This window comes from Hypanus sabinus, chromosome 21 (genome assembly GCF_030144855.1).
Source record: "Hypanus sabinus isolate sHypSab1 chromosome 21, sHypSab1.hap1, whole genome shotgun sequence".
Classification (NCBI taxonomy): Eukaryota; Metazoa; Chordata; class Chondrichthyes; order Myliobatiformes; family Dasyatidae; genus Hypanus; species Hypanus sabinus.
In genome coordinates, this window is record NC_082726.1 from 19925208 (window position 1) to 19946884 (window position 21677).

The following is a 21677-nucleotide window of genomic DNA, read 5'->3' on the forward strand; positions in this document are numbered from 1 at the left end:
TGAGAGCCTAAGCCCAGAGGGCACAGACTCAGAATAGAAGGATATCTCTTTAAAACAGAGATAAAGAGGATTTTTTTTAGTGAGAGGGTGGTAAATCTGTGGAATTTATTACCACGAACGGCTGTGAAGATCACGTCATTAGGCATGTTTAGAGTGGGGGTTGATAGGTTCTTGATTTAGATTAGATTTAGAATTAGGTTTCTTTAATATCAGAAAATGTGTTCTGTATACAACCCGAACTTCGTACTCTTCACAAACAAGAGACCCCATAGATCGAATGATAGAAACCCCCTTCCCCCACCCTTCATGGAAGCAGCTGCAAAAGCATCAACCCCCCCAAACTCATGAGCAGAAGCACCAACACCCCAACCCCCACTCATGCCAGTAAAAGCTCTGACCTTTCTACACCCCCCCCCCCCGTGCAAGCAACAGCAAAAGCCCCAAAGAAATCTTGATCCAGAGTCTATCAAAACTATAGTCTTTAACCCAGCACTTGTATCTGAAGTAGGCTCGCTCTCTCTTCAGCAAGGGAGAAAGAGGCCACTCCTGCGATAACGAGAATGAAAACCAGCGGCTCCTGTTCTAATGTTACAATCTGCTGCATTGCTTCTCCAAGCCCACCGTCTCAAGCACTGACAAGCTCTCACTCTCCATCAAAAGAAAGAGAGAGTGGGGAATCACTGGAGTACAGGGTCTTTCTTCCAACAACGATTAGCAAGCACACCACCTGCTGTCTTGATATTTCAGACTCCCATGACGCTTCAGTTGGCGAAATCAACGAGGGATCAGGTCATCTAAAGGGTTGCTTCCTGAAGGTGCACGCCCTCCAGGCTGTTCCTGGAAATAGCAAAGCACTAGGATGCGCAGCCGTTCCAAAAACCCCACAGCTTGCGATGAACCGTAATTTGAACTGTAGATCACAGACTCCAACAGAACCCCAACCATCTTGAAAAGAAGGGAAAGACATAAGAGAAGACGAATAAACTGTTTTGTGGACGAACTGGAAGAAGTTGCCTGGGTCTGCAAAAATTGCTGGCTCTACCTTTCCATGTCAAAGGTTATGGGGAGAGGGCAGAAGAATGGGGTTGAGAGGGATAATAAATCAGTTGTGATAGTACAGACTCGAAGGGCTGATTGGCCTTATTTTGCTCCTTTGTCTTATGGATTAAATGGACAGACATTTTCAGGGAGAAGCGCTGTCGACGTTTCGGGCCGAGACCCTTCGTCAGGATTCAGCCCGAAACCTCGACAGCGCTTCTCCCTATAGATGCTGCCTGGCCTGCTGTGTTCCACCAGCATTTTGTGTGTGTTGTTGTTTGAATTTCCAGCATCTGCAGATTTCCTCGTGTTAGACATTTTCAGATTACTTTCAGATATGCTTGCAATCCACTGCTGAGCACCAAATCTGTTGTTAACAGAAAGATTGCAGAGTCCATCAAATTTTAATTTCAATGTTAACAGGATAATGAAGTGTTAGACAGGAACACTTATGCTAGTCATATCCTCCATGCTATTACTATGAGTACATTACATGATCAATGGCACATTGATTTACTGATGTGTAGAGGCTTGCATCTTAGATTTAAAAGATATACACAATGTATGTACCTGTCAGCAGGTCCCTGAACACATTGCTGCCTGTCAAGGTGATATGATCTGTGTTGGACTTGGCAGTCATATTTCACACTGGCCCCCCTGCCATAACCAAGTAAACATTAATTAATCTTCATGAAGCTGCTCTAATTCATTAATATCTCGTGACTGAGGTACAGTGAAAAGCTTGTCTTGAATAATATTCATAAGATCATAAAACATAGGAGTAGAATTAGGCCATTTGGCCCATCAAGTCTGCATGGGTGATTTATTATTCCTCACAAACCCATTTTCCTGCTTTTTTCCTATAACCTTTGATGCCCTGATTAATCAAGAACCCGTCAACCTCTGCTTTAAAAATGACTTGGCCTCCACAGCCATCTGTAGCAATGCATTTCACAAATTCACCACCCTCTGGCTAAAGAAATTCATCCTCATTTCTGTTCTAAACTGATGTCCTTCTATGCTGAGCCTGTGCCCTCTAGATCTAGACTCACCCACTATAGGAAACATCCTCTCCACATCCACTCTGGTTAGGATTTTCAATATTCGGTAGGTTTCAATGAGATCCCTCCTCATTCTTCTAAACTCAAATGAGTACAGTTCTGCCATCATCCCTATTAGTAACCTGAGTCCATAGAGAACACAGAATATAGAATTTGAGAAATTATAGCATAGCAGCAAGACCCACCATGCCTGTGCTGAAAATGATGAAAAATTAAATTAATCCTATTTGTCTATACCAGAGGTCGGCAACCTGCGGCTCCAGAGCCACATGCGGCTCTTTGATCTCTGTGATGCGGCTCCCCGTGGTTTGTTAGCTTTTGAAATGTAATTCGAAATTTGAAGATTATGGTGATCTTGTACAATATGAAAACTTTGTGGAGACACCGTTTCCTGGCACATCCGAACCGGCTCACAATTAGCTACCGTTCCGACTAAGGGAGATAGCCTACGGGGGTTTGTGAGTACGTGTCTTTTGGAGCATCCGCGCCCACGGGGACGGGTTGAGGGAGGCTTTAAAGCAAGGCTGTTTAGTTCGAATAAAGTTACCTTTGACTGCAGTCTTTATTTTAGCGCTGCGTGTAGCACACCGCTACAACGTGTTTTTTATCGCTATTAATATACATCACAACTGCCAATGCGCGCCAGTGCGCGCTTTCTTTTAATTCTTCGATCCAAGGTAGGCTACCTACGGAGTAACCTTCAACCCAACGTCTTTTTTTCGGAGTTCAAAATGTTTTTGTTGCATGCAGAAATGTAATTTCGTTTTCTCTGCAGGAGTTCATCAATTTCATAAATGCAACACATTATAGTTTGTTTATACATAGCATAAAGGCAAAAAAAAACCGTTGTATGCAGTGTTATTTCATTTTGTGGCTCCCAGTGTTTTCTTTTCTGTGGGAAATGGGTCCATATTGGCTCTTTCAGTGGTAAACGTTGCCGACCCCTGGTCTATACATAGTCCATATCAGACCATTATTTATATGAGCAGAATTAGGCCACTTGGCCCATCAAGTCTGCTCTGCCATTTTATCATGGCTAATTCAATTTTCCTCTTAGCCCCAATCTCCTGCCTTCTCCCCGTATCCTTTCATGCTGTGACCAATCAAGAATCTGTCAACTTCTGCCTTAAATATACATACAGACTTGGCCTCCACAGCTGCCTGTGGCAAAGAATTCCACAGATTCACCACTTTCTGGCTAAAGAACTTCCTCCTCATCTCCATTCTAAAAGAATGGAGGCTGTTTTCTCTGGTCTTAGACTCTCCCATCTTTGGGAACATCCTGTCCACATCCACTCTGTCAAGGTCTTTCACCGTTCTATAGGTTTCAATGAGGCTGCCCCTCATTCTTCTGAATTCTAGTGAATACAGGCCCAAGCCATCAAACGCTCTTCATATGACAAACCATTCAATCCTGGAATCATTTTCGTGAACCTCCTTCGAACCCTCTCCAGTTTCAGCACATCCTTTCTAAGATAAGGGGCCCAAAATTGCTCACAATATTCCAAGTGAGGCCTCACCAGTGCTTTATAAAATCTCAACATTACATCCTTGCTTTTATATTCTAGTCTTCTTGAAATGAATGCTAACATTGTATTTGCCTTCCTCACCATAGATGCAACCTGCAAATGAACCTTTAGGGTATCCTGCACAAGGACTCCCAAGCCCTCTTACACCTTAGTTTTTTGTATATTCTCTCCATTTAGAAAATAGTCAACCCTTTCTTTTCTTCCATCAAAGTGCATAACCATACACTTCCTGACACTATTCCATCTGCCATTTCTTTGCCCATTCTCCTAAACTGTAGCCTCTCTACTTCCTCAAAATACCTTCCCCTCCACCTATCTTCACATTGCCTGTAAACTTCGCAACTCAATCATCAATTTCGTCATACAAGTCATTGACATAAAATATAAAAAAAAGGTCCCAACACAGTCATTGGCAGCCAACCAGAAGAGGCTCCCTTTATTCCCACTTTTTGCCTCCTGCCAATCAGCCACTACTTTATCCATGCTAGAATCTTTCCTGTAATACTGTGGGCTTGTAGCTTGTTAAGCAGCCTCATGTGTGGCACTTTGTCCAAGGCCTTCCAAAAATCCAAGTACCCAACATCAAAGATTCTCCTTTGTCTATCCTGCTTATTATTGCTTCAAAGAATTCCAACAGATTTGTCAGGCAAGATTTTCTCTTGAGGAAGCCATGTTGACTATGGCCTATTTTATCATGTGCCTCCAAGTACCCTGAAACTTCATCTTTAATAATCGACTCCAACATCTTTGCAACTAACTGGCCTATAGTTTCTTCCGCCTCTCTCCCTTCTTGAGGAGTCAAGTGATATTTGCGATTTTCCAGTCTTCTGGAACCATTACAGAATCCAGCGATTCTTGAAAGATAGTTATTAGTGCTTCCATGATCTCTTCAGCCACCTCTTTCAGAACCCTGGGGTGTACTCCATCGGGTCCAGGTGACGTATTTACTTTACGACCTTGCAGTTTCCCAAGAACCTTTTCTCTAGTTATGGTAACTTCAGGCACTTTATGACCCCTGACACCTGGAATTTCCAACATCCTGCTGGTGTCTTCCACAGTGAAGACTGACGCAAGATACTTACTCAGTTTGTCCGCCATTTCCTTGTCCTCCATTACTATCTCTCCAGCATTGTTTTCCAGTGGTCCAATATCCACTCTTGCCCCTCTTTTACACTTTCTGTATCTGAAGAAACTTTTGGTATCCTCTTTAATATTATTGGCTAGCTTACTTTTGTATTCCTTCTTTATCTTCTTAATTCTTTTAGTTGCCTCCTGTTAGTTTTTATACGCTTCCCAATCCTCTAACTTCCTACTAATTTTTGCTCTTTGGCTTTTATATTGGCTTGAATTCTCTTGTTAGCATGGTTGTGACACATTTCCTTTGGATCAGTTCTTCCTCTTTGGATGTATATATCCAGTGCCTTCCACGTTGCTTCCAGAAATTCCAGCCATTGCTGCTGTGCCATCACCCCTGCCAGTGTTATTTTTCCAACCAATTCTGGCCGACTCCTCCCTCATGCCTCTGTAATTCCCTTTTCTCAACTGTAATACGGATACATCTGACTTCAGCTTCTTCTCAAATTTCAGGGTGAATTCAATCATACTATGATCACTTGGCCCTAAGAGTTCTCTTACCTTAAGCTCTCTAATCAATTCTGGTTCATTGCACAACACACATTCCAGAATAGCTGATCCCCAAATGGGCTCAACCACGAGCTGTTCTAAAAAGCAATCTCGTAGGCAGTCTAGAAATTCTCCCTCCTGGAATCCAGCACCAACCTGATTTTCCCAATCTACCTGCATGTTGAAGTCTTACATGAGTATTGTAACATCCCCTAGTCCCTTTGTGTTGACTGGTATGTCTAACTGCTCCCTTCATCTCACCATCATACATGCCCTTCTCTTTGATAAATACTGTTGTGAATTTCCATAATCTCATCTGATTACGTTCTTATCTGCTTGGCTCTTGACCTATTTCACTTTCCGTAAATATTAAAGCCTCACAAACTCTCTGCATACGTGGATTATGTCTAACTTTTTGGGAATAATCATAGATCATGGAACATTACAGCACAGCGTAGGCCCTTTGGCCTGTGTTGTGCCGACCTTTTTTACAGACAATATTAATCTAATTGCTTCCTTCCCACATAGTTCTCCATTTTTCTTTCATCCATGAGCCTGTCAAAGAGTCTCTGAAATGTCCATAATGTATCTTTCTTTACCACCACCCCGGCGGTGCATTTTACGCACCTATCACTCTCTGGAGTAACAAAAACTGTCTGATATCTCCCCTACACTTTCCCCTAAGTACCTTAAAATTCATGTCCCCTTGTATTAGCCATTTTCACCTGGGAAATAGTCTCTGGCTATCCACTCTATGCCTCTTATCATCTTGTACAACTCTGTGAAGTCACCTCTCATGCTCCTTTGCTCCAAACAAAAGCACTAACTCACTCAATCTATTCTCATCCATGCTTTCTAATCCATGCAATATCTTGGTAAATCTCCTCTGCACCCTTTCTACATCCTTCCTATAATGAAATGACCAGATCTGAATACAATATTCCAAATGTAGTCTGTACAGAGTTTTATAGAGCTGCAATATTACCTCATAGCTCTTAAATTTAATCCCCTGACTAATGAAGGCCAACACACCATAGTCCTTTTTAACCACCACACCTTTGAGGGAACTGTGGATGTGGACCTCGACCCCTCTGTTCATCCATATTAAAATAACATTACGGTAAGCATGATTAACACTGTATTCTTCCCTCAAGTTTGGCCTCCCAAAGTATAGCACATCACAATTTTCTGGATTGAACTCCATTTGCCACTTTTCAACCCAGATCTGCATCTTATCTATGTCCCACTGTAAACTAGAGCAATCTTCTACACTATCCACAAACAACTAATTTGTCATCTGCAAACTTCCTTACTCACCCATCCATTTCCTCATTCAAATCATTTACAAAAGTCACGAAGATCAGGGGCTCCAGAACAAATCCCTGTGGAATACCAATGGTCACTAACCTCCAGGTAGAATGTGCTCCATCTACTCCCACCCTCTGCCTCTGGGTGCATGTCAATTCTCAATCCACAGAATTTCCCTGGAACCCATGCCTCCTGACTTTCTGAATAAGCCTACCAAGGAACCCTTGTCAAATGCCTTACTATAATCCATATACATTACATCCACTGTTCTATCTTCATCAATCTGTCACTCTCTCAGAGAATTCTTTCAGGCTCTTGAGGTATGATGTACCTTTCACAAAGCATTGTTGACTATCCCTAATTGGAGTATGCTTCTCCAAATCTTTGTAATTCCTATGAGTTCTTTCCAATAGTTTGTCAAACCACTGATGTAAGACTTACTGGTCTGTAATTCTCTTGCTCATCCCTATTACCTTTCTGAAACAAAGGAATAACATTTGCCACCCTCCAATCTTCTGGTACCACTTGTTTGGCTAGGGAGGATGTAAAAATCATGGCCAAGGATGGAAGAATCTTCTCCCTTGCTTCCATGGTAACCTCAGGTTTGGTAGGCCCTGGAGACATCTCAATCCTAAATGTTTTCAAAAGTTCCAGTGCATCCACTTCCTTAACGTTCCAGCATTTTAGCCTATTCTACGCTGTCCTAATATTGTCAAGGTCTCTCTCGCTGGTAAATACTGAAGCAAAGTATTCATTAAGGACCTCCTCTATCTCCTCCAACTCCAGGCACACCTTTCTTCTCTTTTCTCTGATCTGAGCTAATCACTCTAGCCATTCTCCTCTTCTTCATGTTCATGTAGAATGCCTTGGGTTTTCCCTTAATCCCACTTGCCAAAGCCTTCTCATGTCCCCTTCTAATTCTCCTAAGTCCCTTCTTAATATCTTTCCTGGTTACCCTGTGACTCTTTCTTTCTTCCTCTTGACTAGATGTTTCACATCTCTTGTCAACAATGTTTCCTTCAACATACCACTATTTCCCTGTCTCAATAGACAAACCTATCCAGAACCTTATGCAAGTGCTCCTTAAACAACCTCCACATTTCCTTTGTGCATTTCTCTGAGTAGATTTATGCTCCCAATTTATGCTCCCAAGTTCCTGCCTAATAGCATCTTAATTCACCCTCCCCTCCCATTAAACTCTTCCCCATACTGCCTGAACCTATCCCTATCCAAAGGTATGGTAAAGGTCAGGGAGTTGTGGTCACGTTTTCCAACATGCAAACCCACTGAGAGATGTCACCTGACTTTGCTCATTGCCTAGTAGCAGATCCAGAATGTCAGCTTGTCTCCTTACACTTAGTGGCCACTTTATTTCTTTAGATCCCTCCTGGACCTAATAAAGTGGCCTGGAAGTTATGTCTGTGATCTTCTGCTGCTGTAACCCCTCTACTTCAAGATTCAATGTGTTGTGCATTTAGAGATGCTCTTCTGCACACCACTGTTGTAACATATGGTTATTTGAATTACTGTCTCTTTCCTGTCAACTTGAACCAGTCTGGCCATCCTACTCTGACTTCCATCATTAACAAGGCATCTTCGCCCACAGAATTGCTACTTGCTGGATGTTATTTTGCCTTTTGCACCATTCTCTGTAAACTCTAGAGACCTGTGTGTGAAAATCCCAAGAAATCAGAAGTTTCTGAGATACTCAAACCACCCCATTTGGCACCAAAAAATCATTCATGTGGTCAAAGTCACTTAGATCACATCTATACCCATCCTGATGTTTGGTCTGAACAATTACTGAACCTCTTGACCATGTTTGTATGCTTTTATGCATTGAGTTGCTGCCACATGATTGGCTGATGGGGAATTTGCTTAACGTGTGGACGTACAAGTGTACCTGATAAAGTAGGCCACTGAGCGTGAGTGAGTTGTGGAAAGTTTAAAGGTGATGTGCAGGGCAAGTTTCTTTTTTACTGAGTGGTAGGTGCCTCAAATTAGCTGCCAGGGGTAGTGGTGGAAGCAGACATGATTTTATATAGGCATGTAAATATGCAGGAAATAGATCGTGTGCAGGCAGAAGAGATTTAGTTTAATGTGGCATTGTGTTCATGGACCAAAGAGCCTATTCCTTTGTTGTACTATTCTATGAAAGCAGTATGAAGCAACATCCTGTGCAACTTCCAGAGGCCCAGACTATTCATGTAGATTTTATCATGACTGGTGAGAAACAAATTCAAATGATTAACTAAACAAAACTGAAATGACAAGTTACAATAGTGAAACTTAAACTACTGGGTTGCTTTAAAAACTATTAGGTCAGTATTGGGTTCTCTAATGCTGAGGAAGGACATAATTCTGACTATCCTATGCAGTCGAGCCTATAATGAGCCAGACACTGTGACCAACAGTGTACTGCCTTTGATAGACATTAGCAAACTCCACAGTTCAGGGACATAGGGATGAAAATGGTGATGGTCTAGCGACTCTAGCCAGTGACAAAATCAATATTCTTCAAAAGAATAATTTTAAACAAAAAACTTAATCTCACAACTTTAGCATCTTTGGTGGGGACGTGCTAGGCCGAAAGGATATTGTATGAACTGGTCCCATGACATTTGGAAAAAATAAACATGCCGGTAAGGAACAACAATTTGCATTGAAACACAGTCTAAAATTTACAAGATGCTGGGTGCTCTAATGGAGTTTGACGTTGAACCTAATATGGAAACAAAGAAGAATATGCAGAGTCACTGAGATCAAATTTAAAGGAGCATCTTGAAAAGGAGAGAGAACTAGAGGATTTAGGAAGAGAATTCCTGAGATTAGGGCCGAGGCAGTTGAAGGCACAGTAGCCAGAAGTAATAATGAATATGGACAACAACGAATTTGGAGGCTTGTAGAACATTGCCAAGGTAGGCAGGCTGTGGTGCTATTCGAAAAGAAAGGTGAAAATTTTAACTCACAGACTAGAGAAAGGTATGATATATCTTTGTCTCACAAACTAGCTGGAGTCCATGCAGTTCAAATATTGCGAGTTTCACAGCAGACTCAGATTATAAGACATAGTGCTGATGCTGACATAAGTATTTTCACTTCCTCAGATGCTGGATTGATATACAGAGTCTTTAAATTTTGTGAAGAAGCAGAGTGATGCACCATCAATAACTCTCTAAGATGTAAAGGTGAGATATCAGCTTTTATTGACTGGAAGAAGGAACAAGCAGTGGTTGACCACCATACTACATCCTGGAGACTGAGGCCGGGCTCAGGCCTCGATTGCCTTTATACAGGGGTCTGTGGGAGGAACCACAGGAGCAGTCAGCAGGGGGCGTGTCCAGACGGGTATATGTAGTTCACCACACAGAGCCTCTTTGCATTGGCACTAATAAGCTAACTTCAAACAGGAACTTTCTAGACAAACTCAAAGTAAACTGACTCACTTCGTTAGCTGCAACAGTTATTTTCAAAGTTGTTTGAGGTCATCCCAGAATACAATCTTTGACATAAGGAGGTTTCACTGGGGAACTTACAAAAAACATTTTAGTATTTTAGGAAATAATGTGACTATATTCTTTATGAAATTGAAATATTAATGTTTTTTATTCAAGCATCATAATTATTTGTAGATCAGTCTTAATCTGTGCAGGAAATTCTTGATGAATTCCTGTTTCATAAATTTTACAGCTTCATTTGGCTGGTGTAACAGATGTCATTGTTTCCCTCTCCTCCCACATATCCTTCCGATGATAAGTGATGACTATTACTCTGCAAAAGCCTAAGTACAGCGGTACAGTGAGATAATAGGAATATACAGTACTGTGCAAAAATCTTAGGCACCTGTGATGCCTAAGAGTTTTGCACAGTACAGTACATTATGTCTTATCAGTTAAAATTAACACTTAATACTTCTGAGCTAATACAAAGCTAAATACTTTCATTCCTGTTTCCCCAACCACAATCCAACTTTAACCAACGTACAGTACTGTGTAGAAGTCTGAGGCGCCCTAGCTCTATATGTGCCTAAGACTTTTGCACAGTGCTGTAGATAACAACGTACTGAAGTAATGGGAACATTCATACAGATACGTTGCAAAACTTGCTAGGGACTTAAGTTTTCAGAGAAACTATAGAAGAATATAAACAGTGTTAAGGATGAGCTCTGAGCTAAAATGTAATTCGTAGCTCGTAGCTTGTTCACATACTGTGTTCAAGCATCTTGAACTGACTCTGCATCAGCTCATTCAGTTTTAGACCTTCTTTCTCAAAGTTTGGGCAATACTGATAAAATCAGCATCCCAACATAATTGTAATGAGATCGTGATATGTCACTTTGTACCTCAGCATCTGTGTAGTGCTGTTCAGTGGGTAGTTTCAGACTTTTGATCCAGCAATACTGTAGGAACTGTGATAAATCTGAGAAAGCATAGGAATCGCAGGAGAACATGTGGTTGTCATAAATTCCCTAAATGTCTTTCTAGATGACAATGGTCATGCAATAGAATGTAAATAAAGATAATTGAATGTAGACTGTTGAGCAGTTGCTTAATATTTTAAAATCAGGGCCCAGTCACATTTGAGATCAAAATTATACAGAGATAAGCTTTATTTGTCTCAAGTGCATCGAAACATACAGTGAAATGTATCGCTTGGCATCACATAGAGACATAGAAAACATACAGCACAATACAGGCCCTTCAGCCCACAAAGCTGTGCTGAACATGTCCTTAGAAATTACATAGGGTTACCAATAGCCTTCTATTTTTCTAAGCTCCATGTACCTGTCCAGGAGTCTCTTAAAAAGTCCTATCATTTCTGCCTCCACCATTGTTGGAGGCCATTCCACGCACTCACCACTCTCTGTGTAAAAAAAAACTTACCCTTGACATCTCCTCTGTACCTGCTTCCAAGCACCTTAAAACTATGCCCTCTCGTGCTAGCCATTTCAGCCCTGGGAAAAAGCCTCTGACTATCCACACGATCAATGCCTCTCATCATCTTATACACCTCTGTCAGGTCACCTCTCATTTGCTGTCGCTCCAAGGAAAAAAGGCCGAGTTCACTCAACCTATTCTCATAAGGCATGCTCCCCAATCCAGGCAACATCCTTGTAAATCTCTGACGAAGGGTCTTGGCCTGAAACGTCGACAGTTCTTCCCCCTATAGATGCTGCCTGGCCTGCTGTGTTCCACCAGCATTTTGTGTGTTCCTGATGAAGGGTCTCAGCCCGAAACGTCGGCAGCACTTCTCCCTATAGATGCTGCCTGACCTGCTGTGTTCCATCAGCATTTTGTGTGTGTTGTAAATCTCTGCACCTTTTCTATGGTTTCCACATCCTTCCTGTAGTGAGGTGACCAGAACTGAGAGTGCTCCAAGTGGGGTCTGACCAGGGTCCTATATAGCTGCAACATTACCTCTTGGCTCCTAAACTCAATCCCATGTTTGATGAAAGCCAAACCCTACATTTGTATGCTTCCTTAGCCACAGAGTTAACCTGCGCAGCAGCTTTGAGTGTCCTATAGACTCGGACCCAGGATCCCTCTGATCCTCCACACTACCAAGAATCTTATCATTAACTTTATATTCTGCCATCATATTTGACCTAACAAAATGAACAACCTCACACTTATCTGGGTTGAACTCCATCTGCCACTTCTCAGCCCAGTTTTGCATCCTATCAATGTCTCGCTGTAACCTCTGACAACCCTCCACACTATCCAGAACACCTCCAACCTTTGTGTCATCAGCAAATTACTAACCCATCCCTCCAATTCGTCATCCAGATAATTTACAAAAAATCATGAAGAGTAGGGGTCTTAGAACAGATCCCTGAGGCACACCATTGGTCACCAACCTCCATGCAGAATATGACCTATCTACAACCACTCTTTGCCTTCTGTGGGCAAGCTAGTTCTGGATCCACAAAGCAATGTCCCCTTGGATCTCATGCCTCCTTACTTTCTCAATAAGCCTTGCATGGGGTACCTTGTTAAATGCTTTGCTGAAATCCATATACACTACATCTACTGCTCTACCTTCATCAATGTGTTTAGTCACATCCTCAAGAAATTCAATCAGGCTCATAATGCCTGGCCTGCCTTTGACAAAGCCATGCTGACTATTCCTAATCATATTATGCCTCTCCAAATGTTCATAATATCCTGCCTCTCAGGATCTTTTCTATCAACTTACCAACCACTGAAGTAAGACTCACTGGTCCATAATTTCCTGGGCTATCTCTACTTCCTTTCTTGAATAATGGAGCAATATCTGCAACCCTCCATTCCTCCGGAACTTCTTCCGTCCCCATTGATGATGCAAAGATCATCGCCAGAGGCTCAGCAATCTCCTCCCTTAGCCTGGGGTACATCCCGTCTGGTTCCAGTGACTTATCCAATTTGATGCTTTCCAAAAGCTCCAGCATGCCCCCTTTCTTTCTATCTACATGCTCAAGCTTTTCAGTCTGCTGTAAGTCATCCCTACAATTGCCAAGATCCTTTTTCATAGTGAATACAGAAGCAAAGTACTCATTAAGTACCTCTGCTATCTCCACCGGTTCCATACACACTTTTCCACTGTCACACTTGATTGGTCCTATTCAATGAGGAATCAAACATCAAATCAATTTGTGCTGGGGCAGCCCACAAGTGTTCCCATGCTTCTGGCTCCAACATCATATGCCTACAACTTACAAACTATAACCCTAACCATACACTTCTGAACTGTGGGAGGAAACAGAAGCACCCAGAGGAAACCTACGCAGTCACAGGGAGAATTTATGAACTCCTTACAGACTGTGGCGTGAACCGAAACCTGATCAATAATCATTGATTTCTGGCATTATAAGGCGATTGTGCCAACTGCTACACTAACATGGCACTCACATTATAGTTAATTAAAAATTATAGTTTCAACAGCTCGTGGTCAGGTTTTTAAATGCTTGAGAAATCAGATAATGAAATGGAGGTTGGAGCTCCTGGCTCAAACTCTCCGACTTCTATTATTCAAGGAGTTGTTCTGTCGATTGTGATGCCTTTTCACTGTGACAGCTGATTCCATTCTTTCACTGATTTCCCTCATGATTGACAACCAATTGCCATCTCCAATCACTCAACTCCAAATCAATTCGAACTGGCAGGGCTAATTTCCAATGGTCCTCGGAGTGATTTCCATCATAAGTTACACAATAAACCAGAAACCTGCCAGAATCTGGATGGCAAGAATACCATAAAAATTGCATTTTCATAAAATTTAAGCAAGATCAATGTATCCACAGGCTGTTATCCATCATCCAGTCTCCCACTCCCCAAACAACTAGACTTCATCTGGAAATTAGGGCTAATATTTCAGTGAGCAGGTAATCATTCTAATAATAACACCCAGGGGAAATTGAGTTGTTGTCTTCAAATCCAAATTAAGTAACATTTTCAAAGATTCAAATATTCAAAGTACACTTGTTATTAAAGTAAGTATACAGAATACAATTCTGAGATTTGTCTTCACACAGGCAGCCACAGAACAAAGAAGCATCATGGAACCCATTCAAGAAAACATCAAACACTGAACGCACGACAAAAAAGAACAAAAATGGAGAGGAGGACAGGTCAAATGCCCCTGCCTTGGTCAAGACTTCAGCCTTGCTCGATGCCCCAGTTGCAGATAAATAATTGAGTGAATCATGGGCTCGCATCCTGCCTCCAGGCTACCAGGCCTTGAGGTCACATGCTCCACTCCAAACCTCATCGAACTCCCTCAGGGACAGGAAAGTGCCAGGTTATTCAATCCACCCCAAAACACACCATAAAAATGTAGATCATAGTTTCCAAACCCACACAGCTTAGCAGTAGAAACATATTTGAAAGGGGAAGAGATAAACAAAGTGGTTTTATGAACCGTCTACAGGACATCACCATTGGTCATGTTGTTTGCTGGTGCCATCTTGACAGAGCTTTTTGATACATTTCTGATAAATTTTGATACATTGTTTGAATAATCTCAAAGGCTAAGTGGGAGAAAGGATTCTCAGCACTCTCCACCAACGGAAGCTCCTTATCTCTGCCCAAGTCTGTGGTAGATTGGTGGAGATTGTTTTAAAGTATTATCATACAGCCACTAGTGGAAGATGAGCAAAAGGTATCCAGCATTCCCGAAAATCTGGACAGCTAATTCGGAGATTAAATTACACATATACTCCTGATCTGTTTGATGTGTTTCTGAGAGTGCCACACTAGTAGCAAAGTTATCAAGAAGCAGCACCTAACAAAGCTATAGTTAACTAAATAAAAACACAAAATATGTGGGGTGGCATGGTAGTATAGTGGTGACCACGATGCTATAGAGTAGCATGGACATGGGTTCAATTTCCACCACTGCCTGAAAGGAGTTTGTAACCGTAGGTTAGGGTTAAACCAGGAGTTGCAGCGCGATGCGGCTTGAAAGGCCTGGTCTGTGCTATATATCGATAAATAAAAATGCTGCTGGAACTCAGCATCTACGAAAATGAATAAACAGTCGATGTTTCAGGCAGACGGCCTTCATCAAGACTGGAAAGGAAAGGAAAAGACTCCAGAAGAGAAGGGTTGGGGGAGGGGATGGAGGATAACCAGAAGGTCACACATGAAGCCAGGAGGCTGGAGATGAGGGAATGTGATAGGAGAGGAGAGCGGACCATAGGAGAAAGGGAAGGAGGAGGGTTTAGGCAGGCTAGAGTGGGGAACAGGAAAAGAGGGGAGGGGGAGGGATTTTTTTTTACCAGAAGGAGAAATCAATTTTCATGCCATCAGGTTGGAGGGTACCCAGGCAGAATATACGGTGTTGCCCCTCCACCCTGAGGGTGGCCTCATCATTGCACAAGAGGAGGCCATGGACTGACATGTGGGAATGGAAATGGGAATCAAAATTAAAATGTTGGGCAACTGGGGAATTTCTACTTTTCGAGGATGGAGCTCGACAAAGTGGTGCCCCAATTTATGACGGGTCTCACCTATGTAGAGTAGGCCGCATTGGGAACACCAAATACAATAGAGGACCCTAGCAGATTTGCTAGTGAAATGTTGCCTCAACTGGAAGGACTGCTTGGGGCCCTGAATGGAGGTGAATAAGGTGAACTAAATAATTGTTTTATAGATGTTTACTTGGAGAAAGTCGCTTTATATGCAGAGTGGACAACAGAGGCCATTCTACAAGAGATCCATGTATGGAAGATGATGGTGTAGAGGTAAGGGTAACCTAATAGAACAGTTTATTGTATTCTGCTGGCCTTGTATCTATTTGTAGTATAGATTGTTTCAATGCATTGTAAAGGGTTAAACAGGAAAATCGCTTTCCCAGTGTAGGATGCAGCTTGATCTATAAGGACTTCTGGTATGGTGGTGGTGTGTTCAATCACAACGGCGTCTATGGCGTCAACCAAAGGTGTTATTGTCCTTTTTAAACATATTTCTTATGATCGCAAGACTCTGCTGGACATCAAGAATTTGAAGTACAGTAGGTCTACCCGATACACAAAATGCTCATTAGCAGAGAAACTGGATGGTGCAGATCATGCCACAGCCTGCCACAGAGAGGCACTGGAGGATTTGGTGCACACTCTAACAGTGAGTCAGATTAGCTGCCTTCCTTCTGATTGTAAGACCTTGGTGGACATTGTAAACGTGGACTGCTACAGGTCCAATTCACTGATTTATTGGTAATCCACAGGGGAGCTGCGTGGCCTTGCCTGTGGTGAGGACAAGCCCTCAATCCCGTGTCCCTGTTTACAGCTGCCCAGGACAGAGGTGTGAGAGTCCGCGTGGCACAGTGTCCAAGCTGGAGTCACGGTTACCCCACACTGTTACATTTGGCGGAAGGCAAGCTGTGTTATGTTTGACTGTAGATGGCTGCAACATTCATGGACTCAGGATCTTGGAATATTCATTTTTGTGACTGCATTTTACTGATGTCTTATATATGCCTTGTGCTGTGCAAAACTGTTTCGCACCTTGGCTCCAGAATAACACTGTTTCATTTAGCTGTATTAATGTGTATTCATGTAGAGTTGAATGATAATTAAATCTTAACTTGATTTGCTCAGTCACAGGTCCAGCACAATCCATTTTATTATAATGTAATCAAAACTTTTCAAATGATACATTGTAATATTTTAGTTTTACTATGACAAAATTTAACAAAATATTTCCAGCTCTACTCTGCAGAAAATTAAATAACTCTACATTTGAAGTATTACAACTTCATGTAAAACATGTTACATAAATTAATATCAAAATATAACTTTAATATCAGACATAACAAAGAGCTAGTTTTTCCAGCATTATTCCGAATTGTGTTTGTACCTCAATCCTTTCCGTACGGATTGACTTCCTGGTGCTAGTTTTACAGACCCTGCGCCATCCCATCAAAGTGCTCATCCTCACCAATCAGTCCAAGCATCAATGTGCTACTCAAATACTTTTTGAAGTGTGATCACTGTAACGTAGGAACCACAGCAGCCAATTTGCAGATAGCAATCTTTCATTTATAGTTACATCTGGCTCTTCGGTGACATACTTTAAAAGATTAATGTTGGTCAAGAGATAATTTCCCTGTTCTTCAAAATGTCACATCCATTTAATATTCCACTTGTACAATGCCTCTGACGGAGCAGAACTCCTGTTCAGGCTGAGGGAATAACGGATCAGATTTTGTGCCTACTTACAGGTACAGTGTGCAATGGAACCTTCCAGCCCAACGAGCTACACTCCCCAGCAACCCACTTACTTCACCCTAACCTAATCACAGGACAACTTACAGTGACCAATTAACCTACTAAACAGACCATCTTTGAACAGTGGGAGGAAACCCATGCAGTTCACGGGGAAAATGTACAAATTCCTAACAGATGGCACCAGTGCCAGAATTGAACTCCAAACTCTGGGACACCCTGGGCAGTAATAGTGTTGCGCTAACTGGCACAAAACTTGACACAAAACAACCAATTCAAAAGTGAGTATAGTACACATGGAGTTCAGCTGACTCCTCAGGATGCTTTATATCAGAGCACATTTGTCTTAACTGAAAACCGTAAGAGCACTAATGAAATTTTTCAATTTGCATTTATACACCTTTTTTTTAGTGTAGCCCAACCCCTCCAAAACACATCACCAAGGGAGTGGAATCAGATCAGAAAAGGTGAACACTAAGCTGCATATAGACTTAGTATCAGATGCCCTAAAACTTGGTCAAAGGAGGTGTGAGGAGCATATTAAAAGGAGGGATTTAGGGAAATAATTTCAGTCTTTATGGGCAGCTGAAATCTTGCTACAATTGGTGGTGCAAAATAATTAGTAGTGACACAAAAAGTCAGAGTTGAGAAAGAGATTAGAAATAGAGGGATAATTAATATTAGTGGAGATCTTGTGATGAAAGTTCCTATTAATTAATAGAATTGTTCCAAAGAAGTCTGATTAACACTGCCATTTAATGTGACTTTGTGACATAATTTTGTTTGAAGAGTGGGTGCCAATGAATTAGTAAAATATAATAAGAAAATTCACAAGTGTTAAAAAATCAAGAATACTGTCGGCTGAGCACTGGAGCTGTTGCCTGAACACATAATCCTTACTCTCCTGGTGAGAAACTGTCAGAATAAAATTTACCTTAGTTATATACTGTCAACTTTTATATCCACTAAATTCACATCTGATGTTATCTAGTTAATTTTCCACTGGGTGGTTTAGTTTAAAGTCACCTTTCATGTTTGCCATAGAATCAGAGCACAGAAAGAGATATTTGGCCTCTCAGGTCCATCTCAATCATCAAGTATCCATGCATTTATTACACTTACCAGTACCTGTCTGCTTTTCTACACACTGATGATTCAGGAGGTTACTTACATACCTTGTTAAGGTTGTGGAGTACCTGCCATGGCTAAGCACACCAGCAGTATGTTCCAGGTGGTCAACACCCTCTGAAATCACCAGTTCAGCTCTTAATATCTGTCTAGTTCTTCTCAATTGGCTTCTGCAGTCAGACTAGTCAAATTTATTTGTCTCCTTTATGTTCCAAATTACTGGGGTGGACCTCGATCTAGTGCAATAGTATAAAACAGATGGTGGATGACCTGGTCCACAATGAATTGAAAACGCAGAGTGCAATACGAGCTTTCAGATTACTATCAATCATTTCACCCTCATGCACAGAAATCGAGGTCTTTTCCACCTCATCATCCATTCATTACACAAAAAATTTAATGTTTCTATGATGCTTTGTCACTTCTGTTTTCTGTATCACAAGCTCATGAAATGAACAGATCTGATTACAAACAGACAGGAAAATGAGAATGGTAGGCAAACATGAGTCTCCAGTTTTTTAGTGATTGAGGTTTGAGAACTTCAGCCATCATCAAAGATAACATTGAGTTTAAAATAATAACAACTTAATTAAAGTGTAAAGCAAGGCTCCATAAACACTCAAGAATGTATTGGCGTATAACCAGTGAAATCCTCACAGCTCTCAGTGTATCAGTCCTGGAGCCAAATTACATTTATGGATTCAGTTTTAGTCCAATATTGCATAAAATATCTAATCATTTGATGTTACTGTCACCATTTCTACAACCTGACAGATAAACAGAAAATTAATGTGGTGTCAAGTGCTATTAAAGGACAAGAAATAAGAATAAATGCACGTTTTCCTTACACTGTAACAATCACAATGTTTCCTGTTAGTAGTGTTCCGAACATGATCTATGGAACTTAGCTTTTACATTGTGTACACTACCTCAAACACACTGCAGTTTGGGCTGTTTCCCTTTCGCCAATTAACTGATGTTAAAACTACACAAGGACAGTTTAACTCTCTCCTCTCTCTTGACTGAGGAACCTGATGACATGTGAACCTAAAGAACACAGCACACATCAAAGGCAGTTAAGCAATTTATGTGAAATCAATGTCCAGTTGTTGACCAGCTTGCTGATTATTTTCAGTTTCAGTGCTTTGGTACAAAGCCTTGTGCACTAGGAGTGCCTACAGGGAACTGGTGTATCCCCATGTCTCAGCCAGCACACACCCATTGTCATGTGTGCTGAGAAAGGGTAAAATGAGCGGAAGCAGCTTCAGTAAATCACGATTAGTTGAGGTTACTTATACCCAGTATCGCAGCTTGGCTATATGCCATTAACTTAATAAAATGAGCAAGTATCTAGAATTTCAATGGCAAAAATGTGCTCAGTATATCCAATTGACAGTATTCAAGACAGTGAGCCAGTAACCATCTGTAGTAAATTTTACTGGTATCACAGACTGAGCAGATGGAACTGTTGATAGATAGTCTTTTCCACTGTTTCCAGTGAAGACCGTAAGACAAAGGAGCAGTATTAGGTCACTCAGTCCATCAGATAAATCATGGCTGATTTATTATCCCTTTCAACTCTATTCTCCTGCCTTCTCCTTGTAACCTCTGACACCCTTACTAATCGAGAACCTAGCAACCTCCGCCTTAAATAAACCCAATGAATTCCACAGATTCACTACCCTCTGTCTAAAGAAATTCCCCCTCATCTCTGTTCTATCCTTGTGTTCTGAGGCTGAGCCTCACAAGTGACATAAACGAACAACCATCTAGCCAAGAACCAAATGGAACTGGCTGGCAACTAAATTAAGATATTCAAACCTTCATATGAATCAGAGCATTAAGTTTTCACTGAAACTGCCCAGCACCAATGGCAGACCCCGTGAACTGACGAGGAGTTGGCCAGCAACTCCATGTGCAGTGTAGCAAGTATCTGACAGAAGTTTAGTAGTTAAAGTTGAGTGCATAATCACAAATATTTAATATTTATTACACTCATATTATCTTCTCCACTAGTTTAGTCCAAGGAGACTGTGCTACCAACTCCACTTTGATATTTCGCTCTCATCATTTTCCTCTGGTTCATTCGGCCTTCTAGCTAGATGCACAAGCTCTTGCTCATCTGCTGCCTTCTGAATACCTGTCCCACAGGCACGGCTCGTATCCTTCGTGACAGTGTTAGTCGGTGCCACAGCAGAAATATGGCTGCTGCTGGCAATGCCCTCTTCAGCCCACGTGGCTGGAATTGTCCTGTACAGCTCCAGCTGTGCCACCAGGGGGAGCCCCAAGTCGATATCTACTATTTCTTCCAGCTTTGGCTTTTTCTTACAGCTTTGATACTGGAGGATCACCCGCAGGATCAATGGTTGCTGCAAAAAAAAAATAGAACTGATCTCTTAGAAAATTTCCTTAGAAAGGAAAGTAGTTGCATTCAATTTGTATTTGTGTTGTGTAAGTAGCAACTTGCTTCCAGGCACCACCACACCGCAGGAAGAATATATTAGCTTCAAGATTCTTGGAGCTAAAAGGTTTGAATTATGAGGAAAAGCCTTACTAACTTGACTTGCATTTCTTGAATTTAGGTTTTTGAGATGTACAGAGACTTTGTATAATGGAGGGCAACTCCTTTTGGATGTGAAAATAGGAAAAGAGGTTTTAAAAAATGAGAATTGCAATATTCAGGGAAAACGTCAAGAATCAGAAAAGGAATGGAAGGCTCAAATAGTTGTGAAAAAGGAGAGCTAAACAGGAATTGGTAGATTTATATTAGTATTGAGAATTATAAATCAATGTGGTAAATGGAAATAAGATGGATCATTTCATTGAATGGTGGTGATGTTTCATGAGGTAAGTGGCTTTTACTTCCTCATTATTTCAATAGCTGAGGCAGTGTACGTAGAATAACAGGTTAGTCAGACTGACTGCAGTGAACGTGATGCACTTGCATTATCGGAAGTGGCTTAATAAGTTCCTGATAGAGTTTAGTCAACAAGATTTCAACAGACAGTTGAGCAGGCAAGTATCTTTATCTCAACCCGATTTGTAAAGAAAAATAGGGAAGTCTTCTGCAATTACATAGGGACTTGGTAAGACCACGTGTGGAGTACTGTGTAAAATTTAGGTGTTTTACCTATGAAAACAGAGCTATGAATATTCCTTTGACTGGGCCCAGGGATGGCAGGATTGCTATGAGGAGACTAGGACTGAATGAGCGTTCATACAAATTCTTATAAGATCTTCACAGGCTAGATACTGAGAGGTTGCCTCCTTTGGTTGAAGAGTCTAGAA

At 41.4% G+C, this 21677-nt stretch overlaps 1 protein-coding gene and 1 long non-coding RNA gene across 5 annotated transcripts in view; one reads left to right on the forward strand and one right to left on the reverse strand.

The window, feature by feature from the left end:
* The first annotated feature begins 2364 nt into the window (after positions 1-2364).
* On the forward strand, positions 2365-16637 carry LOC132378876 (uncharacterized). The gene is made up of 2 exons (XR_009507207.1): positions 2365-9747; positions 14070-16637. It is a non-coding gene; the product is annotated as an uncharacterized LOC132378876 (long non-coding RNA).
* A 4-nt stretch (positions 16638-16641) lies between these two features.
* Positions 16642-21677, reverse strand: part of malt3 (MALT paracaspase 3) — a 134249-nt gene continuing 129213 nt past the window's right edge. For all 4 annotated transcript variants that reach the window (XM_059946129.1, XM_059946128.1, XM_059946132.1 and 1 more), the window contains one exon: positions 16642-20758. In XM_059946129.1, coding sequence (XP_059802112.1) covers positions 20426-20758 — 333 coding nt within the window. In that variant the 3' untranslated portion in view covers positions 16642-20425. The remainder of the gene's footprint in view (positions 20759-21677) is intronic.